Genomic DNA, 21,929 nt, shown 5'->3' on the forward strand with positions numbered 1-21,929 from the left:
CTTTGTTCTACAGACAGTGCATTGGATGCTATAGAATAGTTGATAGAACGGTAAATATTGCTTGAACCAACATTCCAAATCTACATTCAGTTGAAGGAAGGCTGCAAAGAGCGGTATTTTACCCATTTCCTTTTATCATAGAATATTTGTGCTGTACCATTATCACATTCTCCTTGTTTGAAATATCTTTCTTTCATTTCCGAGGGAGCAATAGGACAATTGAAATTCTTTTTGCTTGATTCTCCTTCTGATGATTTAAAATTAGCTCAATTTATATTCAAGAACGATATCTCAATAACAACAAAGCCCCAGCCTTGTGATTTCCTTTGCTTGTCCGCGGGAAAAGTCAGTATCATTTGCCGATTCATTTCAGACACAACAGGAAGCCTTGTTTCTAAAGCTACCTGGGTTTAACTATGGTGAGAAAGACTCATGCCAAAAATAATCTCTCAAGTAAAAAATATGGAGGTACAAAAAAGAGATGAAGCTGTGCATTTAACCTCCTGTAAATGAGCTCAGATTGGCCCACGCAGAGAAAACTCCTACGGGTCCAGAAGCAATAACAAAGCCTGGCCAGAATAGGATCTTTAAGGGTCAGCAGATCACAACCCCACTACAAAAATCACTTGATTCTAGGATGGATAACATTTTTGGCTATTTTTCTTAGCCTTAAAGTCCTTACTGATACCGTCCGATATTGGGTTCTGGTTAGCAAATAAAAGTTTTTTTGCTTTATGTTTTGGTATATAACATTTCAGTCTTCCAGAGACCAGCAGAACTGGAATTTGTACAGGGAACGCGACAGTCTCATCCCGACTAGGCCCATTCATTTGGGTCTAATCTGGAGCAGAATGCCGCGACTGGATGCCGGTGCACTGCATCGGCATCCAGTCACGGCTAGCTCATTTTTGGACCGGATTCTGAGGCGGCCTTTGCTTCAAAATCCGGTCCAAAAATCCCTATGTTAACGTACCTTTAGAGAGTATTTTAGAGTGGAAAAAATCAGTTTCAGGAATTAGGAAAAAAATTTTGACGCAGTTTTTTACATGAGACATTTTTTGGACCGTTTTGAGGCGTTTTTAGTTTTTGGTTTTCTTTGCTCCAGCACAGTGTATGGACCTGGAAGAAAAAGCGCTAGTGGTTTTTGCAAAAAACACATCAAAATCCACGTCGAAAGCCACGTAAAAAAATTGTGTCATGATTTTTCCAGGTGGAATCCGCCTGAAGATAGCTCAGCTCGCTTCTTTTGTCTGCTAACGGAAAAAAAGCTAGCAGCTCCCATTGAAATGAATAACACACGTTTTTTTGGAGGCGTTTTTTGAGGCGGATTCAAAATACTCTCCAAAAAACTCCATGTGAACATACCCTAATTGTTACAGGAACTCTCAATAAAATGGGATTGTTTTTCTTATTTTTTTTTTTTTTTTGGCCAGGAAACATCATTTTCACAGAAGGCCTTATTTTCAGCTTTTTGACATTTGTTGAAGTTAAATTATGAGTTGGAGCTGTCATATTGATTTCTTCACCAGGTTAGAATGAAATATTATCTGTGAAAGCATAGATGAGGAGATGATAGAAGCCTTGCATGGCATAGTAGAGGGAAAATGTCACAGAAAATAATCAGCTTCTGGCTTGCAATAAAAGTTTCTGAAAGCAAATTAATTTCTACAATCAAACAAAATATATTGTCCATATGATTATGGTTGTAGAACAACACAGGCTTGCAACATTTCATATGTCAGCAATGAGACTGCCCTTACATGGGCATAAAAAACATTTAGGAACCTGCTTTCTATGGTTACCAGTTGATCTATGTCATGAAGTGTTTCTATATAATCAGTCTCAGTTTTACTTAGCATTCAATAAAAATTGCTAAATCCTTCCCTTGAGTCAACCAAAGTTTCTCATGGGTCTACACATAGCATGCCGACATCATACCTCCCAACTTTTGAAGAACCGAAAGAGGGACAAAATGTGCGGCGCGCATAGCGCGCCACGGCAAATTTAGCCCCGCCCACTTGTGTGTTGACCCCGCCCACTCGTTAATTTTTCATGTGCCCGCACACAGTATAATCCTCCTATAGTCACCCGTAAATTATATGTCCCCCCTCTATCTCTCCCCCAGTTTCATATACACCCTTCATCTGCCCCCAGTTTCATGTCCCTCTTCCATCTCTGCCCCCAGATTCATGTCCCCTCCATCTCTGCCCCCAGATTCATGTCCCCCATCTCTGTCCCCAGATTCATGTCCCCTCCATCTCTGCCCCCAGATTCATGTCCTCTCCATCTCTGCCCCCAGATTCATGTCCCTCCATCTCTGTCCCCAGATTCATGTCCCTCCATCTCTGCCCCCAGATTCATGTCCTCTCCATCTCTGCCCCCAGATTCATGTCCCCCCATCTCTGCCCCCAGATTCATGTCCCTCCATCTCTGCCCCCAGATTCATGTCCCTCCATCTCTGCCCCCAGATTCATGTCCCCTCCATCTCTGCCCCCAGATTCATGTCCCCACATCTCTGCCCCCAGATTCATGTCTCCCATCTCTGCCCCCAGATTCATGTCCCCCATCTCTGCCCCCAGATTCATATCCCCATCTCTGCCCCCAGTTTCATGTCCCCTCCATCTCTGCCCCCAGTTTCATGTCCCCTCCATCTCTGCCCCCAGATTCATGTCCCCTCCATCTCTGCCCCCAGATTCATGTCCACCATCTCTGCCCTCAGATTCCTGTCCCTCCATCTCTGCCCCCAGTTTCATGTCCCCTCCAGCTCTGCCCCCAGATTCATGTCCCACATCTCTGCCCCCAGATTCCTGTCCCTCCATCTCTGCCCCCAGATTCATGTCCTCTCCATCTCTGCCCCCAGTGTCATGCCGTCCTCTCCTTCATATGCCCCCAGATTCACGTTCCACCTCCACTCTGCCCGCCTCTCTCGCTGACACATGCGGCTGAAGGAAGGAGCTGACACAGGTCAGCTCCTCGCTTCGCCGCTGCCCGCCTCTCTCCCTGACACACGCGGCTGAAGCTGCTCGCGTGCTCGCTTCGTCGCTGCGTCTCTCTCTCTAGCTGACACATGCGGCTGAAGCTGCTGCCGCCGGCTCCTGGATTGTACATCGCGTCTACAAGCCGGGAGCCGGCGGCAGCAGCGAAGCGAGGAGCTGACACAGGTCAGCTCCTCGCTTCAGCCGCATGTGTCAGCGAGAGAGAGACGCAGCGGCAAAGCGAGCACGCGAGCAGCTTCAGCCGCGTGTGTCAGGGAGAGAGGCGGGCAGCGGCGAAGCGAGGAGCTGACCTGTGTCAGCTCCTTGCTTCAGCCGCGTATGTGTTCAACTCAGATCAGAGGACGCAGATCTGAGTTGAAATCGGGACATACCTCCCTCCAACCGGGACCGTGGGACATGTCACCCAAATCGTGACTGTCCCGCGGAAATCGGGACGGTTGGGAGGTATGCGACATTGTAGACCCCACAAATGTATTTTAGGGGGGTTTATTGGTGAGACCAGTATGAAGTGACTCTATGGAAATGGATGTTTATACAGTAGCTCTCATTCTGGCTTCCTCATAAAGAAAATCCTTCTAAAACAACTCTTTAAGGGACAGATGGTTGTTTCTAGGTGGATGTTTACTTTAACTAGATGTCTATGGTCGAGTTACTGCAACAACCTGGAGCACAGCAGTGTGGAGCTAGGCCTAAGAAGGAGGACTTGCTGGTTGCAGTGGATTTGGCACCATATCCTGTTACAAACCTTAGGCAAGCACAGTGATGTGAGGATCTCACTGAGGTGGTAGTATGGTATCCCAGGGGCACTCGCTGCTACTTGTCTCCATGTGGTTGTGTTTCAGGGTTACTTTGGTAAATAAAGATTGAATGAAGCAAAAAAACAAGATGGCAATTGAAGCAGGCATTGCTTGTGACTTAGATTACTAGTGTTTAGCTTAGTAGTGCACATACAGTTACAAGGTTACATTATCATACAGTGGCAGATTGTACATGTTTAGCACTTTAAATACATGGACAGGAGTGGCTATTGCTCTTCCCCTCTTTCTCAGTCGTCTGACTCTTTACACTGTGGCAGTTTGGGGCAATACCTGTGATCAAGTCCTCACTTTAAAGCCACTTCTGGGGAAATGCAGGACAAGTTTTGACTGTGGACAACTAAGTTTCACTGGTACACTCCCCGCTGCTTTCAGCCATCTTTAATGTTGGACCGGACGTCACGTGAGCCAGGCATGCGTCACGACACATAAGAACGCCGGCATGGCCTGTGTGACGTTGTGGAGAGGTAAGTAGGAGTATTTTTTTGATGTTCCCTCACCTCCCCCATGCCTCCAATCATTATACTCTGGCATCTGAAAAGACCCCAGAGTATAATGGTAGCAGTATTTGTGAGGTTTTTAGGCCCACGACCTTACTTATAGATCCCTGCTCCTGATCACAGTCGCCTCCACAGAAGGGAAAGCGCAGGCGACATTGAACCCGAGCGGGGATCGGTAAGTAAATAGGGCTACTCCAGCAGGTAACGGCCTATTTAAAAGAAAAAAAACATATCAGGGGCCCCCTAATGTCCAGGGCCCTTTGGCAGAACCTGCTTCCCAGTAGTTACGCCAGTGGCTCCTTGCTACTCCCACCATCTAGAAACCCAGAACAAATGGTCTCAGCAACACAGAAATGGCAGATTAACACTGGAATGACCAGTGTAAAACTAGTATGTGCAAATAGCTATTAATAAACGGTATAAAAAATGCAAAACAGTATAAAACAAATAGCATAGTTCATTCCTTAACAGGGACCCTGTTCTACTGTACCATAAAAGAATGCAAGAATAATAAGATAACTGTTTACATATATGTAAATAGTGGCAATAAAACTCAATGCAAAACAACTGTTCTTTACACGGACTCACTGGAGAATGCATGGTCACTACTTATGGTTAAAGAAAGGGCAATTTCACACAAGGTATGAGATTACTTTAGAGCCTGTCATAAGTACATACTCTCACAGGAGTAGGTAATGGTTGAAAGTGAAGTGTATAAATTATGGATGTAACATACAGTACATAGAAGAAAGGTGGCCGCACACCAAAGAATAAAATGGGTCTACCGCTATGTTTCTGGATTTTGACTCTAAATGACGATCCTTTGGAGAGGGCAGTCCAGCTCCAGTCCTTGTCAATGATTAGCAATAGTGATCAGATTAATCAGGATCTCCTCTTTCCAGAAGCCTCATGGTCTGCCTTGCGGTACTGTAAATATGCTCATATTCAGTATGCCATTTTACAGTGATACATAGCCAGTGCCATTCCCCGCAGGAGCACGTCAAAGAAACAACAACACTGCATGTCACACTGTCAATACACAATCAATACACAAAACCACAAATACATTCAGTGTAAGAGATTTTTCACCACCGTCGCTGTTCCTCTATTTAATGCCATTTAACGTGATTTTTTTTCATGTTCATGCTCATCGTGTGCTATACCCATTTTTACTGTAATTGTCTACTTTGCACAGCTATTTATTTTTTTCCTCTTACAATTGTCTCCTGCTGACTTTGCCAGTAATCTGGCTTGGTACCTGTAGATGAGAAGTGAATAATACCACCTTACAATAGTGGAACCTCAGCAGGGGGAAAGGTGGGATGACGAATTTGAGGGAGGGGAGAGGAATTGTATTTACTGCCTTGTACAAATCTTGAACATTTAATGTGTGTTAAAAAAAAAAAAAAAAAGCATGAACTTTACGTCCGTCTGGCGCTGCCTCATTTTCTGCACTTTAAAGGACTATATTTTATGTGTCTGCATTCCGCAGAAATACGTGTACTAGTGGCTATTTGCTTTTAACTACTATGATTAACATTTGTATATCTCAGTGCTGTTGAAGAACTAGCTTTTTCCTCTGCATTGAGCCAAGGGAATAGCTGCATATGAACCAGTATTTTTGGACTATATTCAGGAAAATATTGCTTCTAGAAACAAAAGTTACAATATCTTGGTTCTGTAGACATATCTGTAACAGAAAATATGGCAGGCAGTTGCCTCTACAGGAAAGTAAAAAATTCATGAAACATAACCAGTGGTGTAACTATTGCCTCCCCTGATTCCTAAAGGGTCCACTGTGAAGGTGTTCCCAAAGCTTTGCCTTGAAAGTCAAATGAATGGGTTTGAAACATGACTGCAGGTTTCCATCTCCTGCCCAGTTTTGTGCAGGAAACGGAAACCTGCAGAATGGAGTCCCCGGGCGCAGATGTGAACGAGCCCTGAATAAGAATTCATTGTTAACAGGCTAGAATCATTATTTATTATCTATTATTTATATCTATTATTAACTATTAAAGATGCTATACTACTCCAACTCCTATCTTTTTAATATAAATTAGTTAACAGATCAGAATATTTATTACAGCAAATAGCGACAGTAAATGACAATGTAACCCCTTATCTGTTATTTCATTCTAACCAGTCACATGTAGGTTCTTCCTTTCCTGTCTCTTGACTTCTCCATGGTCCTGAAGTACAACATTGACTTTAGGTTGAAAATATAGGGGGCTGTATGCGATTGTCCATATATCATTTCTAGTACTGCAACATCAAACAAACAAAATAAAAACTGCAATATTACCTCTATGGTATGTACTACTACTATAGTACTGCCATCTATATACACTAATATAACTATTATAATACTACCCAATATGTACAATAATTTCACTACTCTATAACTGCCGATATGTTCTGCAATGCTGACCCCAAATATATTATGACTATATCTGCATAATACTGGCCTATGTGCACAATAATATAACTGCTATTATACTGCCACCTAGGTACAGAAACTACTATAATAATGACTTCTATGCACAAGAATATAAGTACTTTGATGATGTTACCTATATACAATAATGTAACTACTATAATTCTAACCTATATTCAAGAAAGCAACTAATGTAATACTGCCCCTATAAGCAAGAATAAGAATACTATAATACTGCCCCAGATGTACACAAATATAACTACTGTAAGGGTGCGTTCATACGATGTAACGTGGAGCGTGATCTGGCACGTCTATGCGTGTCAGCAGTTTGCGCGCTCAAAAAGATCCCATTGATTTCAATGGGAGTTACGAGCGTATACGCCGCGTTATTTGCGGCTGCAAAATTACGGGCACAAAATAACGCAGCGTATACGCTCGTAACTCCCATTGAAATCAATGGGATCTTTTTGAGTGCGCAAACTGCTGACACGCGTAGACGTGCCAGATCACGCTCCACGTTACATCGTGTGAACGTACCCTAACACTGTGTTTTATATGTTATGTGCAACAATATAGCTACAAGAAAAGTGTTCCTGGGCACATCTAAAATAATACTACTGCAATGTATAGGAATATAACCACTGGAATAATACCCCTATGTTCAAGTATATAACTGCTATAAGAATATTCTCTTATGCAGAAGATCACTACTGTTTTTCTGAATCTAAGTTCAGAAATATAACTGCTATAATATCACCTTCTATGTACTTGAGTATAAGTACTAAAACACTGAATCATAAGTAGAAAAGTATTGCTGCTATAATACTGTTCCCATGTACAACTAAAATAATATTTTCCTATGTATGAGAATATAACATCTATAATAATGCCCACAAGATTATAACTATTATAGTAATGCTTGTATAGTATGTGCAAGATTATGACTACTATAATACTGTCACCAAATATAAAAATATAATTGCTATGATACTGTCACCATATGTAAATATCTATATTTAAGGAACATATATATATATATATATATATATATATATATATATATATATATATATATATATATCATAAAAAGTCTGTTAAATGTATCTTGTAATTGAAACCTTTTAATTCTTTTAGTTACATATCAGTAAGTCTATATTTAGATTTGTGCTTATTCTCATAGCACCAGACATGTCGGGACCCTTGTTCTGGAGATGGGAGAGTGGCTGAGGTGTGGCCTCCTTCTACCAGACATTCATATCCTATATTATGGACATGTCATAAATGATCATCATGAATCTGTATAACAATAATCAGAGCCCTTATGTTCATTCACTTGTGGAACGTTCTATGTGAAACAACATTGGCTGGTAAATTGGCACAGAAACCATCATACTGAAGAACACACTTCTATGAAGAAATCTGCAATCTTGGAAAGACAAAAAAAAAAAAAAAAAAAACTACTGTGAAAACAACCAGTAAGGGGGCACTTTTATTTCGCTATAGTTGTTATTTCCAGGCTATGGAATTTTCCTTTCTTGAAGAAATATCCGTGCCTACTCTGCGGGCACCGCATCCCCTGCTGGGGAATAGGACTAATGTATCCTTGATGTTTCCATTGTAATTTGAAAACTAATGTTTTGGAATAGCTGAGGTAGCAGATTTTTTTATGGTTACTGAGCGTGAACTGTTTCCATATAATTTTATTTTTCTCCCCAAATTATACCTGTTTCTCAAATAATTTTAAGATTGAAACTACTAAAAGAGCCCAATGATTACATATAGCCTCTTGCTGCAATGGTGCTCACTGGTAGTGGGTGTAAAAGTGCCAACTTGCAGTATTTAGATCCCCATATGACTCTAGTCTACTCTTTACACCACAATAATAATTCTGTCATATACACAGCGGTGGATATAGCCATAATGCAACCCAAGCTATTGCGTGATGCCCCAATGTTCAGAGAAGCTCCATACAGAGGGTGGTTGTGTTATGTTAGGTTAGTCCATTACCTATTTGATTATTCCAACACGTAGTGGTCGATATTTTACTCCTGTCCAGGCTCGCCTCTGCTTTGGCCTCCAGGGTAGGCTACATAGTATGTCCTGATTGCTGAATAATGTCAGGATGAGTAATCTAATAGATAGCAGCCTACTGTGTTACACTGTGAAAGGCCAAAAAAGGGGTAGTTACTGTATGAGGACAAAAAAAGAGCAATATTATGCATGAGGGCCAAAAAGAGGGCAATATTATGTTTAGGGGGCAAAAAAAAGGGCAGTATTCTGTGTGAAGGTCCAAAAAAGGGGACAATGTACTGGGGGGGTCAAAAAAGGGGAAAAATATTCTGGGAAAATATACTGCATAAAGTCCATTAAAGGAGGCAATGTACTGTAAGAGGCAATAAAGGTGGCAATATGATATATTGGGGCCAGTAAATGGGACATAATACTGTGTAGTGGCCAAAAAGGGGACAATATTCAGTGTAAGGACCTGTAAAGGGGGAAATATACCAGCAATGGGTGTATTATACTATGGGAGTCAATAAAGGTGAACATCTACTATATTGGGGCCAGTAAGAGGTGTTACCCTGTGGGGGGACCAATAAAGAGGTGTTTTGACTTGCAAATGGAACAGTTCTAGTAAATCTGGGGCAAATCCTAAAAGTTTGGATTGGGAGTGCCTGACATTATTTTTCTTGAGACTCCTAAAATGAAAAGTCTACCCCTGCATACTCAGCACTGTCATTTTGAAATGCAATGTAGTCTGCACACTGTGAGATACTCTACACCTTCTTCAATTAGCATGTGTCTTCCGGGCACTAGTATTTATTCCTGTTTTGACACCATTACTCTCCCCATGTCTCATACAGCCCAATCCTCACTAACATGAGCAGAAAGGTCAATCCAACATATTTCTCATAACCTTATTGGCTGTATCACCACATACAGAAAGGTTAGGCAGGCAGAAATTCTTGTCCTGAAGTTCCTAATGTCACTTGTGCACTCATCTTGATCACACATGTCAAACATTTGTTTTGAATGGGTAGGGGGACAAAAGCCCTTGGCAGGCACATTCAGCCAGAGTTTAGGGGTCGTGTCATCAAGCATTGCTTGTTCTTTTTTACAGTCTGACTGGTGACAGGCATTGACTCTCTTATAAAATGTTAATACATGTGTTTTTTTTTTTATTTCCTTAAAATGAAGGTAACCTACAGGGGTGTATCTATAGGGAATGCAGAGATATTGGCCATTCTTGGGATCTTTTGCTTGAGGAAGCCCCTCTGGCACATACGAAAATACCAGTACTAGAAATGCCACAAGTTAGGTGTGGGGGGACCTGTTACAGATTTTGGCAGCCTTGCTTCTGGCAACCTAGAGGCATGAAACATATTCAACTCTACTTTAAAGTTTACAAGGCAGTAAAACAGTATCTGTACTAGATCATTATATAAGATCATTCTAGTTACTGATATCTTATTTCCTTACAGACATTGATAGCCCCTCAGTATGAGCTGATAGTTGAGGCTAAGGACATGGCCGGCTTGGATGTGGGATTAATCGGTACAGCCACAGCCACCATCGTCATTGATGATAAAAATGACCACCCACCTGAATTTACCAAGAAGGAGGTAAGTGCTTGGTACCTACTTTTCTTACATGTGTGGCTTTTCTTAAGTATATATTTTGATGGGTTAGTAAAAAAGTTTTTTTATGTGATGCATATTATGGTACTTCAAGGTAATATTCTTGAGGTGCAGCTACAAAGAGTATCTTGCCCTCTTTCTGGGGAACCAATGCTGTCCTGTGTAATAGACAACCCACTGATTTGAGGGGTAACTGTGTCATTTTTAATGTCCCTGGTGGTGCTGCAGGGATATTGAACTCGTTCTTCCAGTTTTCCCCACAGATAATAAGTGATCATAGGGTCACTGCAGTCAGTTATAGCACAAGGACCCTTTAAACAATAGGGGTTGTCCATAGTGGAGAACCCCATTACATTTTAGTACTGCACCTTTATATTCATCCATGTATTACAAACTCTAGAAACTTGAGAATGTGAAAATGCAGTAGCATACTATTAAGTCTACTATTGGATTAGATAGATACATTGGTAGATAGGTCGATATGTTTCCACTCAATATACTGTAAGATTGACTAATCCTTTACAGGCTGCAATGAGCACGATCACTGCGGATTAAAGACTGTACAATGTTTCTCTGTTAATACTCACAAGTAACAGTGTGCCCGAGGCAGCATGTATGTAATAACAGCTTTCAGAAGCATCATGTTCCAGATAACTGGATGCTGTTTTCATAGATACAAAGTGACAGCAGCCACACATAAAACTTCCAATAAAAAAAAAAAAATTAAAAAATAAAATAAAAAATGGTCTCTGGCTCAGCGTAGTTGGAATGTGAGCATTGTCTTATTTTTCTTGCCTGAGAGCCAGACTAAAAGACTTTACTTTGCTCAGGCGAGGTTATGAACTACATAAAGCAATATTCAATTGTAGAAGACAACTACTTTTCACCGGAGACAAAATGGTACAAGGCCTTAATAAAGAAATCTGGGCTGGGAAACTGCCCTGGAGCACTGGCACCACAGATATGAATCACGGCTCCTGCCATGGGCCTGACTCAGTATTAATCACCATGGTTTGATTTGTGTAATCTACTTTTAAGGCTCACCGTGAAGCCTTTGTCTACTGTATCATTGTTGTTTTCGTATTTGGGAAGATGGAAAACTTCTGTTCATTGCAGCAGCTTTTTTTCTTGTACTGAAAATACACAGTCAATATAGTCGACTTTTATCCGTGACTGAACACGTCTCACCTGAGATTACAGGAAACATAAATGCTTACGTTAAAGGGGTGTACCAACCAAGCAGGGAACCCTTACTTCTCTCGATAGTTAAAGGGGTTGGCCGTGTTTAGACCAATATTGAAAGACAGATCTTATTGTTTTTATAATAAAAAGTTGTACAATTTTCCAATATACATTGTATATCAATTCATCATAGTTTTGTAGATCTCTGATTGATTGATTGATTGCTTCCATTCATTCTGCCTATTCCCAATGGGTAAACATCAGTTCATGGTCATGTGATATACAGTCTATGGTCATATGATATACAGTCTATGGTCATGTGATGAACTCACAGGTGCACTGGTTATTATAGTCACAGCTCATTAATTAGACGTCTGCCTGGTATGGGAGCGTTCAAATGAATGTGTTTTAAGACTGACTGCCGGGAAGCTGTTGCCTGTCCAGTTTCTCAGAGCTGAGGATGGAAACCCAGCTGAATGGCACAAGGCGAACATGGGCACAAGTGTGAACGCCCCGTACACCTGTGTGATCATCACATGACCATGGACAGTATATCACATGACCATGGACGGTATATCACATGTCCAAGGACTGATTTTTATCCACTGGAAGTAAGCAGAAGGAATGTAAGCAAGCAGAGATCCAGAAAACCATGACAAATTTTGAAAATTGTACAACTTTTTAATATACAAACAATAACATTGATTTCTAAATATTGGTTTAACAGTATCCAAACCCTTTAAGCTCTCATAATTATATTTTATTCAGCTGAATGACCAACAAAGGTCTAAATTAGGAGAAAAGGAAGAAGAAGACAGGTCAACCAAGTGCATGACTCTCTCCATTAAGCTCTTTGGGCATACCAATGTCTTAGCTATGCTAATCCCAATCTGCTGTATTCTTCCTTTGCATCAGATATTGAGAAAAATCTGGCATATTTTAAGACGGTCTAATCTAAGATTACGCTGTATTTTAGACAGATTTAGTAAATCTACCCCACTGTTCATTAAACCCAACAACTCAAAATTTCTGACCCATTGTGTTCACTACTACCCAGAAACTCGAAACTAGAGCAAGGGATGTAGAAGATATCTTCAAAGTGCCCCAATATGTATACACTTTGTAGCGATAGTCCTTGTTATACTATATGCCATTTACTCATTTTTATAACACATTTGGGTCGCCTGCTGCAGTTTACAATACTTGTAATGGTTTTTTAATCAGGTTTCTTGTGATAGCCAAATAGTTCAGCAAATTTGGGAAGACAGCTCGTGTATCAGTCTGTTCCATGATGAAGAAGCATAGAAGTCTAACAAAGTTATGAAATAGAGATGTGCATAGAGGAGAGCTTGGAAACAAAACAATTTCCAGCTTGTTTCCTTACAGTCCTCATTTCTCATAACTACATAAAACATTGATAAGGGCAGGGTTGGTGTTTTATGAGTCTATGTTCTCCTTCTATTTATAGAAATGCTTGCATTGCTTTTTATGTGTGTTTAATGCTTTAAAAACGTGGGGATACAGAGTCAGCAGAAATTTGTTTGAGGACTATAATTCGATTGCACCTGCTCTCCACATGTGGTTATGTTTCTGGAGTTTATTGCTAGTTAACTTTTCTTCGGTTGCTTAGAGGATGTTTAGAATGTACAAGTTGTACAAATTAGGTGTAAAAAAAATTGCCTTTGGTGTATATTATATTTGTAAGCTTTAAAACTACAGCAACTCTTTCAGCCCCTCTCCCAGTAGGAAGTCACAGCACAATCTTAGCACCAATCTGAACAGTATTACATTCAGCCTATCGGATGTTTATAAACAGCCACTTTTACGTATGGCCTCTACAATTGTGTATAGTCCCTCAGTATTAGTTATTACCACATTAAACATGTTTAAGTATTGAAAATTATTCTGTACAGATATAGAAAGTTTAAATTCAACTCACAGGTGAAGTTCTTCCAAACTTAGGGCCAGTTCACACGGAGTTAACGGGCGCGCATTCTGGTATGTATACACGTGTCAGAATGTGAGCGCTCAAAACAGAACCACATTTATTTCAATTTGTCGTTACGGGCGTATAATGCGCAAAATTACACGCGCAAAATTACGCACGTTATACGCCCGTAACAACACATTGAAATGAATGTGATTCTGTTTTGAGCGCTCACATTCTGACATGTGTATACGTGCCAGAATGTGCGCCCGTTAACTCCATGTGAACTGGCCCTTAGACCAACAAATGATATACTTTCTGTGCTCAAAAATGGATGTAGTCTTTGTAGTGGACTTTGTTAATCCAACACTTAATATTCAGCTTACCCCATTCCCTAGTTTTTTTCTGTCTCTGGTCAGGGAGCCTTTAGGGAGTACCAGGTGCAATGTAAGTACTGCCGACATTGAGCCTCATGCTACCAGGACAGCAGGAGCAGATACAGAGGCCCAATGGTGAAGCAGAGAGTGAATGGTCATAGTCTTCAACTTATCAGCATATTCCGGATGTTGGCCATATGGTTAAAGCAGCCTTTGTCTGATCCAGTGATCCTGGTAATGAAGAGGCCACCGAGCTGTAGGTTTCCCTCTGCTCCTGACTGTACAGATAACTGTAGCTGAAGTTGTGCTGCAGATTCATCCCCAGTTAGTGGCCAGGCATTGATATACACCAGATACACCAATTCCTATAATCAAAGAGATCCAAACTCTGGGATCCCAAGAAATAAGGGGCCACAGTGCTGATTTAGTGTTGTGTCTCCTTCACACCCTAAAATATGCCATCACTTTATATAATGGAAATACAAATTCCTTCTTTTTTTTTTTTTTTTGCTGAAAAAGTTGAATTGTCATCATATCTTGTCAACTAACCAAAGGAATGTACACTACAGAGGCATACCATGGGGCTGTTATAGAACCATTGAAGACAAGAGTTCCTCCAATGCTTTTTGCTACTGAGTAAAAACGTATCCAGGTTCTTCTCAACAGCTGCATTGTTAGTAGCCATCGTGGTGAGGAATTGATCCAAAGGTATGGAAATGGAAAGAAACATCAGACCCTTTTGTCTTGGAGGGCATTTTTGTCTTTGAGCCTCCTCATGGCTCAGCTTGACCAATTACAGTGCAGAGTGTCCAAAGAATCTGATATAGTCAGCAAACCTACATCATGGATGGGTAATTGATACTATAGCACTAGTCATTTACTATGTTACGTGTTTCTTTCCTGGCTGTGATGCGGTTTAGCTGTATTATATTTATCTGATATGGTATAGCACCTGTATGTTTTGTGTTGTACAGCACTATACAACAATCTAGGGTTGGTTATTAGATGGTACTTTCTACTGCATATTCTCTCGAGGTGTTTATGTGCACACAGATATATTTTCCTGTAGGTTAGGTATTTCTGTCACCTCCAGTACAGATTTAACTTTTGAGGTCCTCTATGCACTATTGTGATTGTGGTCCAGCGTTAAACAGACATAGCTCGTACCATTGAGTAAAGAGTCATCCTTGCCTTCCGCAAGCTGAAATATACAGAGCGCACCTTATTTTAAGTGCGATCATGATTTCATTGGTGTTTGTTTTGCATATGATGACTTGTATGTCGTACTAAATAAAAATGAAGATCAGTGGAATATGTAGTGAAACAACAGGCTGTAAAGCGTTATTGATGGCGCAGACAGCATGTGATGTTGTAGTAGCAAACACATCTGAAGAAACTCCGAACAGAAAACCTGACCCCGTTGGAGAATGAAAAGTCTACTGTACATCAAACACTTCAGTATTCCCCGCAGGGACTGCACAGCCCTGTATGAAAACAGAATTCTGTTGAGATCCTATTAACAAAGGCCAGCTTGTAAAATAGGACTTGTTGGGGGGGTGGGTGTCAATGTGACATTGACAAGCATTCTTTTTCCAGTGTTTTTCTACTTTCTATTTGCTGGTGAGAAGAACATCAGATAATGAACACTGGTATCAGACAGTGGACTTCAACCCGTGGTTGTCCCGTTGCCAAACTACAATTCTCAACATTCCCTGACAGCCTGTAGGACGTGTGAGAGCATTCTTTAGTAAGCCCAAGTATAGCTTTGTATATTTCGCTTTCGCATATTTTGCTATGCAGGCTGTAGTACATGTCCAACAAACAGCAGATTTGTCATTCCCCATTCCTTCTGGCTCAGCACTAAGCAAAACACATAGAAATTTTGCCTGGAACATTTGTTGAAGAGGATATCTCACAATGTAGTTTTATGGTATATGGCTCCTGCTCTTTACTCCCCTTTATAAACCCAAACTGAGCTTTTTGTATTAGCAACTCTTGATCTGTCCATTTATTACACGAATGACCATGTATTTGAACATTCACTGCTTTACAACATCTCCTGTTTGACAGGTTGTCCATGTAGTACATTTCATTTTCTGATACTCAAAGTCTTTGGACCCAAGAATTCATTCTTTCTTGGTGAGGCTTTTGGACCTGTGGTTTTCACCGCAGAGGAAGCATCTGGAGTTGAGCATATATATAACCAGATAATTATTTTTCTAAGCACATGGGGAACATGCAAATATCTTTGTCTCTTTTACATATATAGCACTTGTATTATATTGTATGGAGTATAACGTTGCAATGAACAACCTGGGCTTGTTTTCCATGGACAAAGTGACATTATACACATGCAGAAAACCTTATGGATATTAAGTTATTTTTCTCCTCACAATTCTGAAATTTTGTTGCAAATTATTCTGCTGCCTCATTGGGCGGCCATATTCAGAATAGGAGAAGGCAGCATGTGCAGAACCTCTTGGGATAGCAGTGCAGCCATTGTTTCTTCTGCCTGATGAAGCACGGCATTCAATAGCTCTGCAGCAGAGGATACAATGTGTGGTTAAAAAACAACTCAATTAGAATGCATATCAGTCTGGCTGAAGAACAGAACAGGGGTCAAATGTCTCTCAAACACAGCCAAGTATCCAGCGCCCGTAGAAATCTATACAACGTTTCTGAATTTCTATGGCCTTACAACCCTGCCATTGGCTAAAGATTACTACCTGAACTCTATAGTCACCGTTCTAATTGCAAGAACAAATTGGATTTTACATTTATGGCAAAGGTCACACCACTGAGATATCTAAATACATGCAAAACTAGAAGGTTTGTCTCATTTCAGTAGCAATATACGGTGTAAAGACTAGAAGTAAAAAGAGAATAGAGGCACTTGTCTTTAGTGAAGTAGAAGTTTGTTCCCTTCATCTGCACTATTCATTTATGAAAAAATAAACGTTTACTTAAAAAACTATTTCACCATGGATATATATGTAAAGCTTGAGTCATTTTGTGAATATTAGGGAAAATATACAGATGAAAATGTGATGGTGTAACGTTAGACTAGACCAGGGGTAGGTAACCTTTTTTGTTTGGCGTGACGATTTAAATTAAAATATCAAAGATAAGGTACTTGGAGTGTCAGACAATAATTGTAAGACTGGCGACCCCTATACTAAAGTCATATACCACAAACCATAACACAGAATTGCTACCACCAGATGCTTTAGGACACGTGTTTACTGCCATTTCCAGGGACGCAACTTTACTTTTCCATTAGAAGCAATAGGAGTACATGTGCAGGCCTCAACTAGTGGTAAGTGTATGTGTTCTGGAGCACTATAGCACCATACAGCAGCATCCTTATGGTGGGAACACACTATGTATTTGGATGCAGCTATAGTCTTAGGCCACTGGAACTTTTAATTTGAAGTAAAACTGCATTCACATGGTGCATTTTTGCACAAAAAAAGTCTGCATTTTTTTGTACAAAAACACACCGTTATACAGAGTAATGCGTTTAATGCACATGGTATAATGTCCCATAGCGGCCCCTCCACACAGTATTATATCCCATAGTGGCCCCTCCACACAGTATTATGTCCCATAGTGGCCCCTGCACACAGTATAATATTCCAACTTTTATAATATTCAAATTTTTGCCACTCACTAGCTATTATTGTACTGTGGAGTCTTCAGACCCCAGGGTATAATAAGTGAAGGGACAAGAGAGGTGCCAAACATTAAAAAAATGTTATTTACCTTCCCTCCACAGTGGATCTGTTCTCTTTGGTGCTTCTACCTGAAATCAGTGACCGCTGATTGCGTGTCAGGAGTCACGTCGGCGTCATTATTCATAATGGCGCCAATGTGACCCCCTGAGGCAAGATCAGCGGTCTCTTACTTCATGCAGAAGTGCTCAAGAGAACAAAGCTGCTGCAGAGCACAGGGAAGGTGAGTAACATTTTTTTTTTTATCACCTCCCCTGGGGCTCCGGTTATTATACTCTGGGGTCTGAAGAGACACCACAGTATTATAATAACAGTTTTGTTTCGGTCATGTTTGGTCCGATCGAAACAGTTGAATTAGGACTCGGGCTGTCCGTGCCAGAGAAATAAGCATCATGTGCCACTCTTGGCACACGTGCTGGGGGTTGCTGACCCCTGATCTAGACAGTCTGAAAGTATGCCAGATTTATCATTCAACATCAGCCACACACTTTAATACTGGTTGTCTAGATTTACTATGTGTAATGATTAGGTAGTGTAAGTAAATTTGCCCTAATATCTTATCTCTAATTGATCCTGAGTTACAACCTATATTAACCCTCAGAGCTGCATTCATAATTCTGCTGAATGACCTTGAAAAAAAGGTGACAAGCTGGTTGACAGACATACCCTAAAAGCTTAGTTGAGCTGCAATAATTCTGTTTTTCATTGAAATAGCTGAATCCTCTAATGCAGTCCTCCGCTGGAGCAGATAGTCTGAGATCGCAACCTGACAGTTGAGAGCCTAATTGGTTTCTGAAACTAACACAAATTACTGCTCAAGGGCAGAGGTGGATGGAGGAAAAATTCCAACTGCGCCAGAATCAATGAAGTGGCACCTGTTGAAGGATGCAAAGATTTGGAGTTGCTAAAAAGTCTAGAACATATAGCTCCTGTACCCAGAGACGTTGCGCTCCTCTTATAGGACTTGGTCAACACCAACACGTCTTGAAGTATGGTTAAACAGGCTTTTATTGTACACAGATAACGTGTTTCGGGGTATGATTGCATACAACCAACATGCACCACTTCATCAGATCTCTATCGCCTGAAGTTAGAGTTTGGTATGTGGTGGGTAGCGGTAGCGCTCCCACCACATACCAAACTCTAACTTCAGGCAATAGAGATCTGATGAAGGGGTGTGTGTTGCGTGTATGCAATCATACCCTGAAATGTGTTATCTGTGTATATTAAAAGCTTGTTTAACCATACTTCAAGGCGTGTTGACCAAGTCCTATAACAGGAGTGCATCGTCTCTGGGCTCTAGACTTTTTACCCGTTCTTATACGGTCAGTGTTCACACAATCCCAGCTGGATCCAGCCCCGGCCTAAAGGCACCCCATGTAATTGAAGAATGTCTCTTTATTTGGGTCTTGCATATTCTCCCCAGGATTTGAAAGAAATCCCTGGGTGGGTTTGCAGCTCATCATCGAGCAGAAGGAGCGCAACTCTTCATTTTGTTGCCCTCTATCAAGTCCAAAGATTTGGAGTTGGTGGAGCTGGTGAAAAGTTCTCTGGATAACTTTGCATGGCATGGTGGTCATGCTAAACCAGAATTCATGCAATCATCACTGTTTGGCCTCAATTTATTTGACCTAGGAAAGCAATGAGGTTATGCCAAAGCTATTCTCATAACTGTATTTTACCACATCTTGTGAAGGTCCCGAAGTTGCCATATAGCTGTAACCTAAAATTAATAGTAAATATGATGTGAAGAAAGATAGTAACCAGAGTATTCCAGAACCCAATGTTATAATTTAAGTCAAATGGAAAAAATCTGTATTACCCTGTGACTGGTGTAAAGTACTGCCATTCAATTTGTATCAGCAACACGGTGTCAAACACGACAGACATAGCACGAGTCTACTGTGCCTGAAGGACCTGCTCCTTAGATAGAATTCATTTCCCTGGCTATTAATTTCTTCCTACACGTTTACAGAGAAATTTTGTTCGGCATCAGTAATTGATTTCCTGTAGAACGGCGGTAACTCAGTAGAACATTTCCATATTGTACCGTGCTGAAGCACCTGACTAAATGGAGATAATTGTTTTCTTTAGATAATGATTAAAAGGAAATAAATGAGACTGATGATGTTCATTGTGGAGTGTTGTTGATATAATAACACCAGTGTTTTCATATGTGGCATTGAAGACAATGATGAGTAACAATGGGCTTCTAAGTAGTAGATTCAGGGTGATGTTAATTTACTTGTTTTTACTGCAATAAATATAGATTTTCTATGGCTAAATGCAGATAACTTTGTAAAGCTGGCTGGTATAACTTATGTTACTGGTGCTGAATGTATTATGATATAACTTAGGCCATGACTTCATAGCTTCGGACACAGCTTATGGAAAAGTTGCCTGGCCAGTGTGATTTTGGGTCTTCCTTGGTCCAACCAGACTAGTCCAGATTATCATCTATACCTTTCAAGGTTTGATAGAAATAGTGCTCAATGATCCTAAAGAGATAAATAAGTTCACGTTAGTGATCATGTAGTGAGCATAGTCAATCTACAAAGGTACGTTTGAATTCATTTGGCTAGTGGTATATTGATTTATATTCTGCATACTATCATGAACAACTCATGCTCTTATATCTGTGACAGGGTAGACAGATTAGGTGGCCAACAGGGGTCCCAGTGAGAGAAGATGAAGCATGGAATTGGTGGATAGACCTAGAAGAAAAAGTAAGAGAGTGTTCATACCCTATCATGTGTACAAGGTAGGCAGGCCAGCCTCTGTACAATGTAAACCACACATGGAGCCAAGATTCTCTATGATATACAGTACATGGTTGGATGGCCTGCTGCCCTGCCTTGAAAACTTTACATAGGGTAATAGAGTGAAGACAAATGCAAAGTAGTTAGCATGGAAAAGAATCATTGGCATTTGAGGGAAAGTGGAATTGTTACTGTATTGTCATATGAAGGTTTTATCTGAAAAAACTCAAGACAATGGAGGATCCTCTTATCACTCCAGCACAATGGGAAGCTGTCATTGTTGCCAATGTCATGACAAACTAGGTCATATACATGGTGTGTGAGTGATGGATTTTGTCATGTTGAATGATACATTACCATTCTTCCTTTTACTATCATGTTTAATGGCAGCCATTACAGGTTGAAGGATTTGTTCTTACATTGAGTGTGGTCAATGGATAGCACCAAACTCCTAAGTTAAGAATTCAGATCTGACCAGGATAGTGTCTGTATAGGATCCATATATTGTCCATAGTCATCCCTCCCTGTTTGAAACACACAATACTAGGTTACTAAGACTAAGCTACTAATACTAGGTTATCTTTCTTCTTCTCCGATGCCACTGACCGATGTAGTTGTAGTTTTGTAACCCATGGGGAGCCACAGGTTGGAGGCTATTGAAATATGTGTGTGTCTTAGTGTGTGTTTGTAGAAGGAAATTCACTGCTTTGGATCATGGATTTATACGAGTTGTGGAATATGCTGGCTCTAGATAAATGTCAAAATTAAATATTTACGTATATAAAATAGTAGCTGTCACTGCTCCAGACCTCAAATGTTTCCTGGAAGGACCATGGAGGGAAGTGACTCAAGTAAATATAATCTATTAACCGCTTTATCTCTGCTTTCATAAAAATAAGACAGCTAACGTACACCCAGTGCTTGCATTTGTTATGGGTCAGGTATCTTTATTTAGATTTCCCAATTTGTCCTTAGAGATCTAATTATTTGAGAAAATTCTAGGTTGCTTTCAGGAAAAATATTCCTTCCAAGGTTCTATTCTGTGTTGGTTTTGTTTTGTTGCATGGCACAGTAAAAAATTAATGGAGTTGAAGAGAAGAACAGGGCTTTCATTACAGCGACAGGTGGTCTACGTGTCAATACAGCAGGAAATCATTCTCTTATCTGGCCCATTAGCCCTTATGCTTCTGCAGGACTTGACGTGAAAGCAGAATCCTCAACATATATTTTCCCTGAATTGATTTGCTAATTCTTAGAAGGTAAATCATAAATGGCTTCACATGACTGCCACATCCCACCAGTGGGTCGTAATTATTCTCCAGTACATTACTCTGCCACTGTTCTCAGCTTTAGCAAGGATCCTCTGATCGTACTAGGTGGGGGATTGTTATGTCGCGCTGCATTTAAATATTTCTCTCAATAAAGGAGCTCTCGGTAAGAGACAATTCATATTGTAAACCGTGTCTAAGGGTAATAAGGATAGATGGATTTGTACTACAAAAGAATGAGTGGCAGAAGAAAATTTGATTTTAGGTATTACTTTCTTTTACATAGCTTACCTTCATGACCA

At 40.5% G+C, this 21,929-nt stretch overlaps 1 protein-coding gene across 1 annotated transcript in view; it reads left to right on the forward strand.

The window, feature by feature from the left end:
* The window catches only part of LOC142213643 (cadherin-13-like), a 157,677-nt gene that overhangs the window by 39,946 nt on the left and 95,802 nt on the right, over positions 1 to 21,929 (forward strand). The window contains exon 2 of the mRNA XM_075282044.1: positions 10,228 to 10,368. Coding sequence (XP_075138145.1) covers positions 10,228 to 10,368 — 141 coding nt within the window. The remainder of the gene's footprint in view (positions 1 to 10,227; positions 10,369 to 21,929) is intronic.

This window comes from Leptodactylus fuscus, chromosome 7 (genome assembly GCF_031893055.1).
Source record: "Leptodactylus fuscus isolate aLepFus1 chromosome 7, aLepFus1.hap2, whole genome shotgun sequence".
NCBI classification, from domain to species: Eukaryota; Metazoa; Chordata; class Amphibia; order Anura; family Leptodactylidae; genus Leptodactylus; species Leptodactylus fuscus.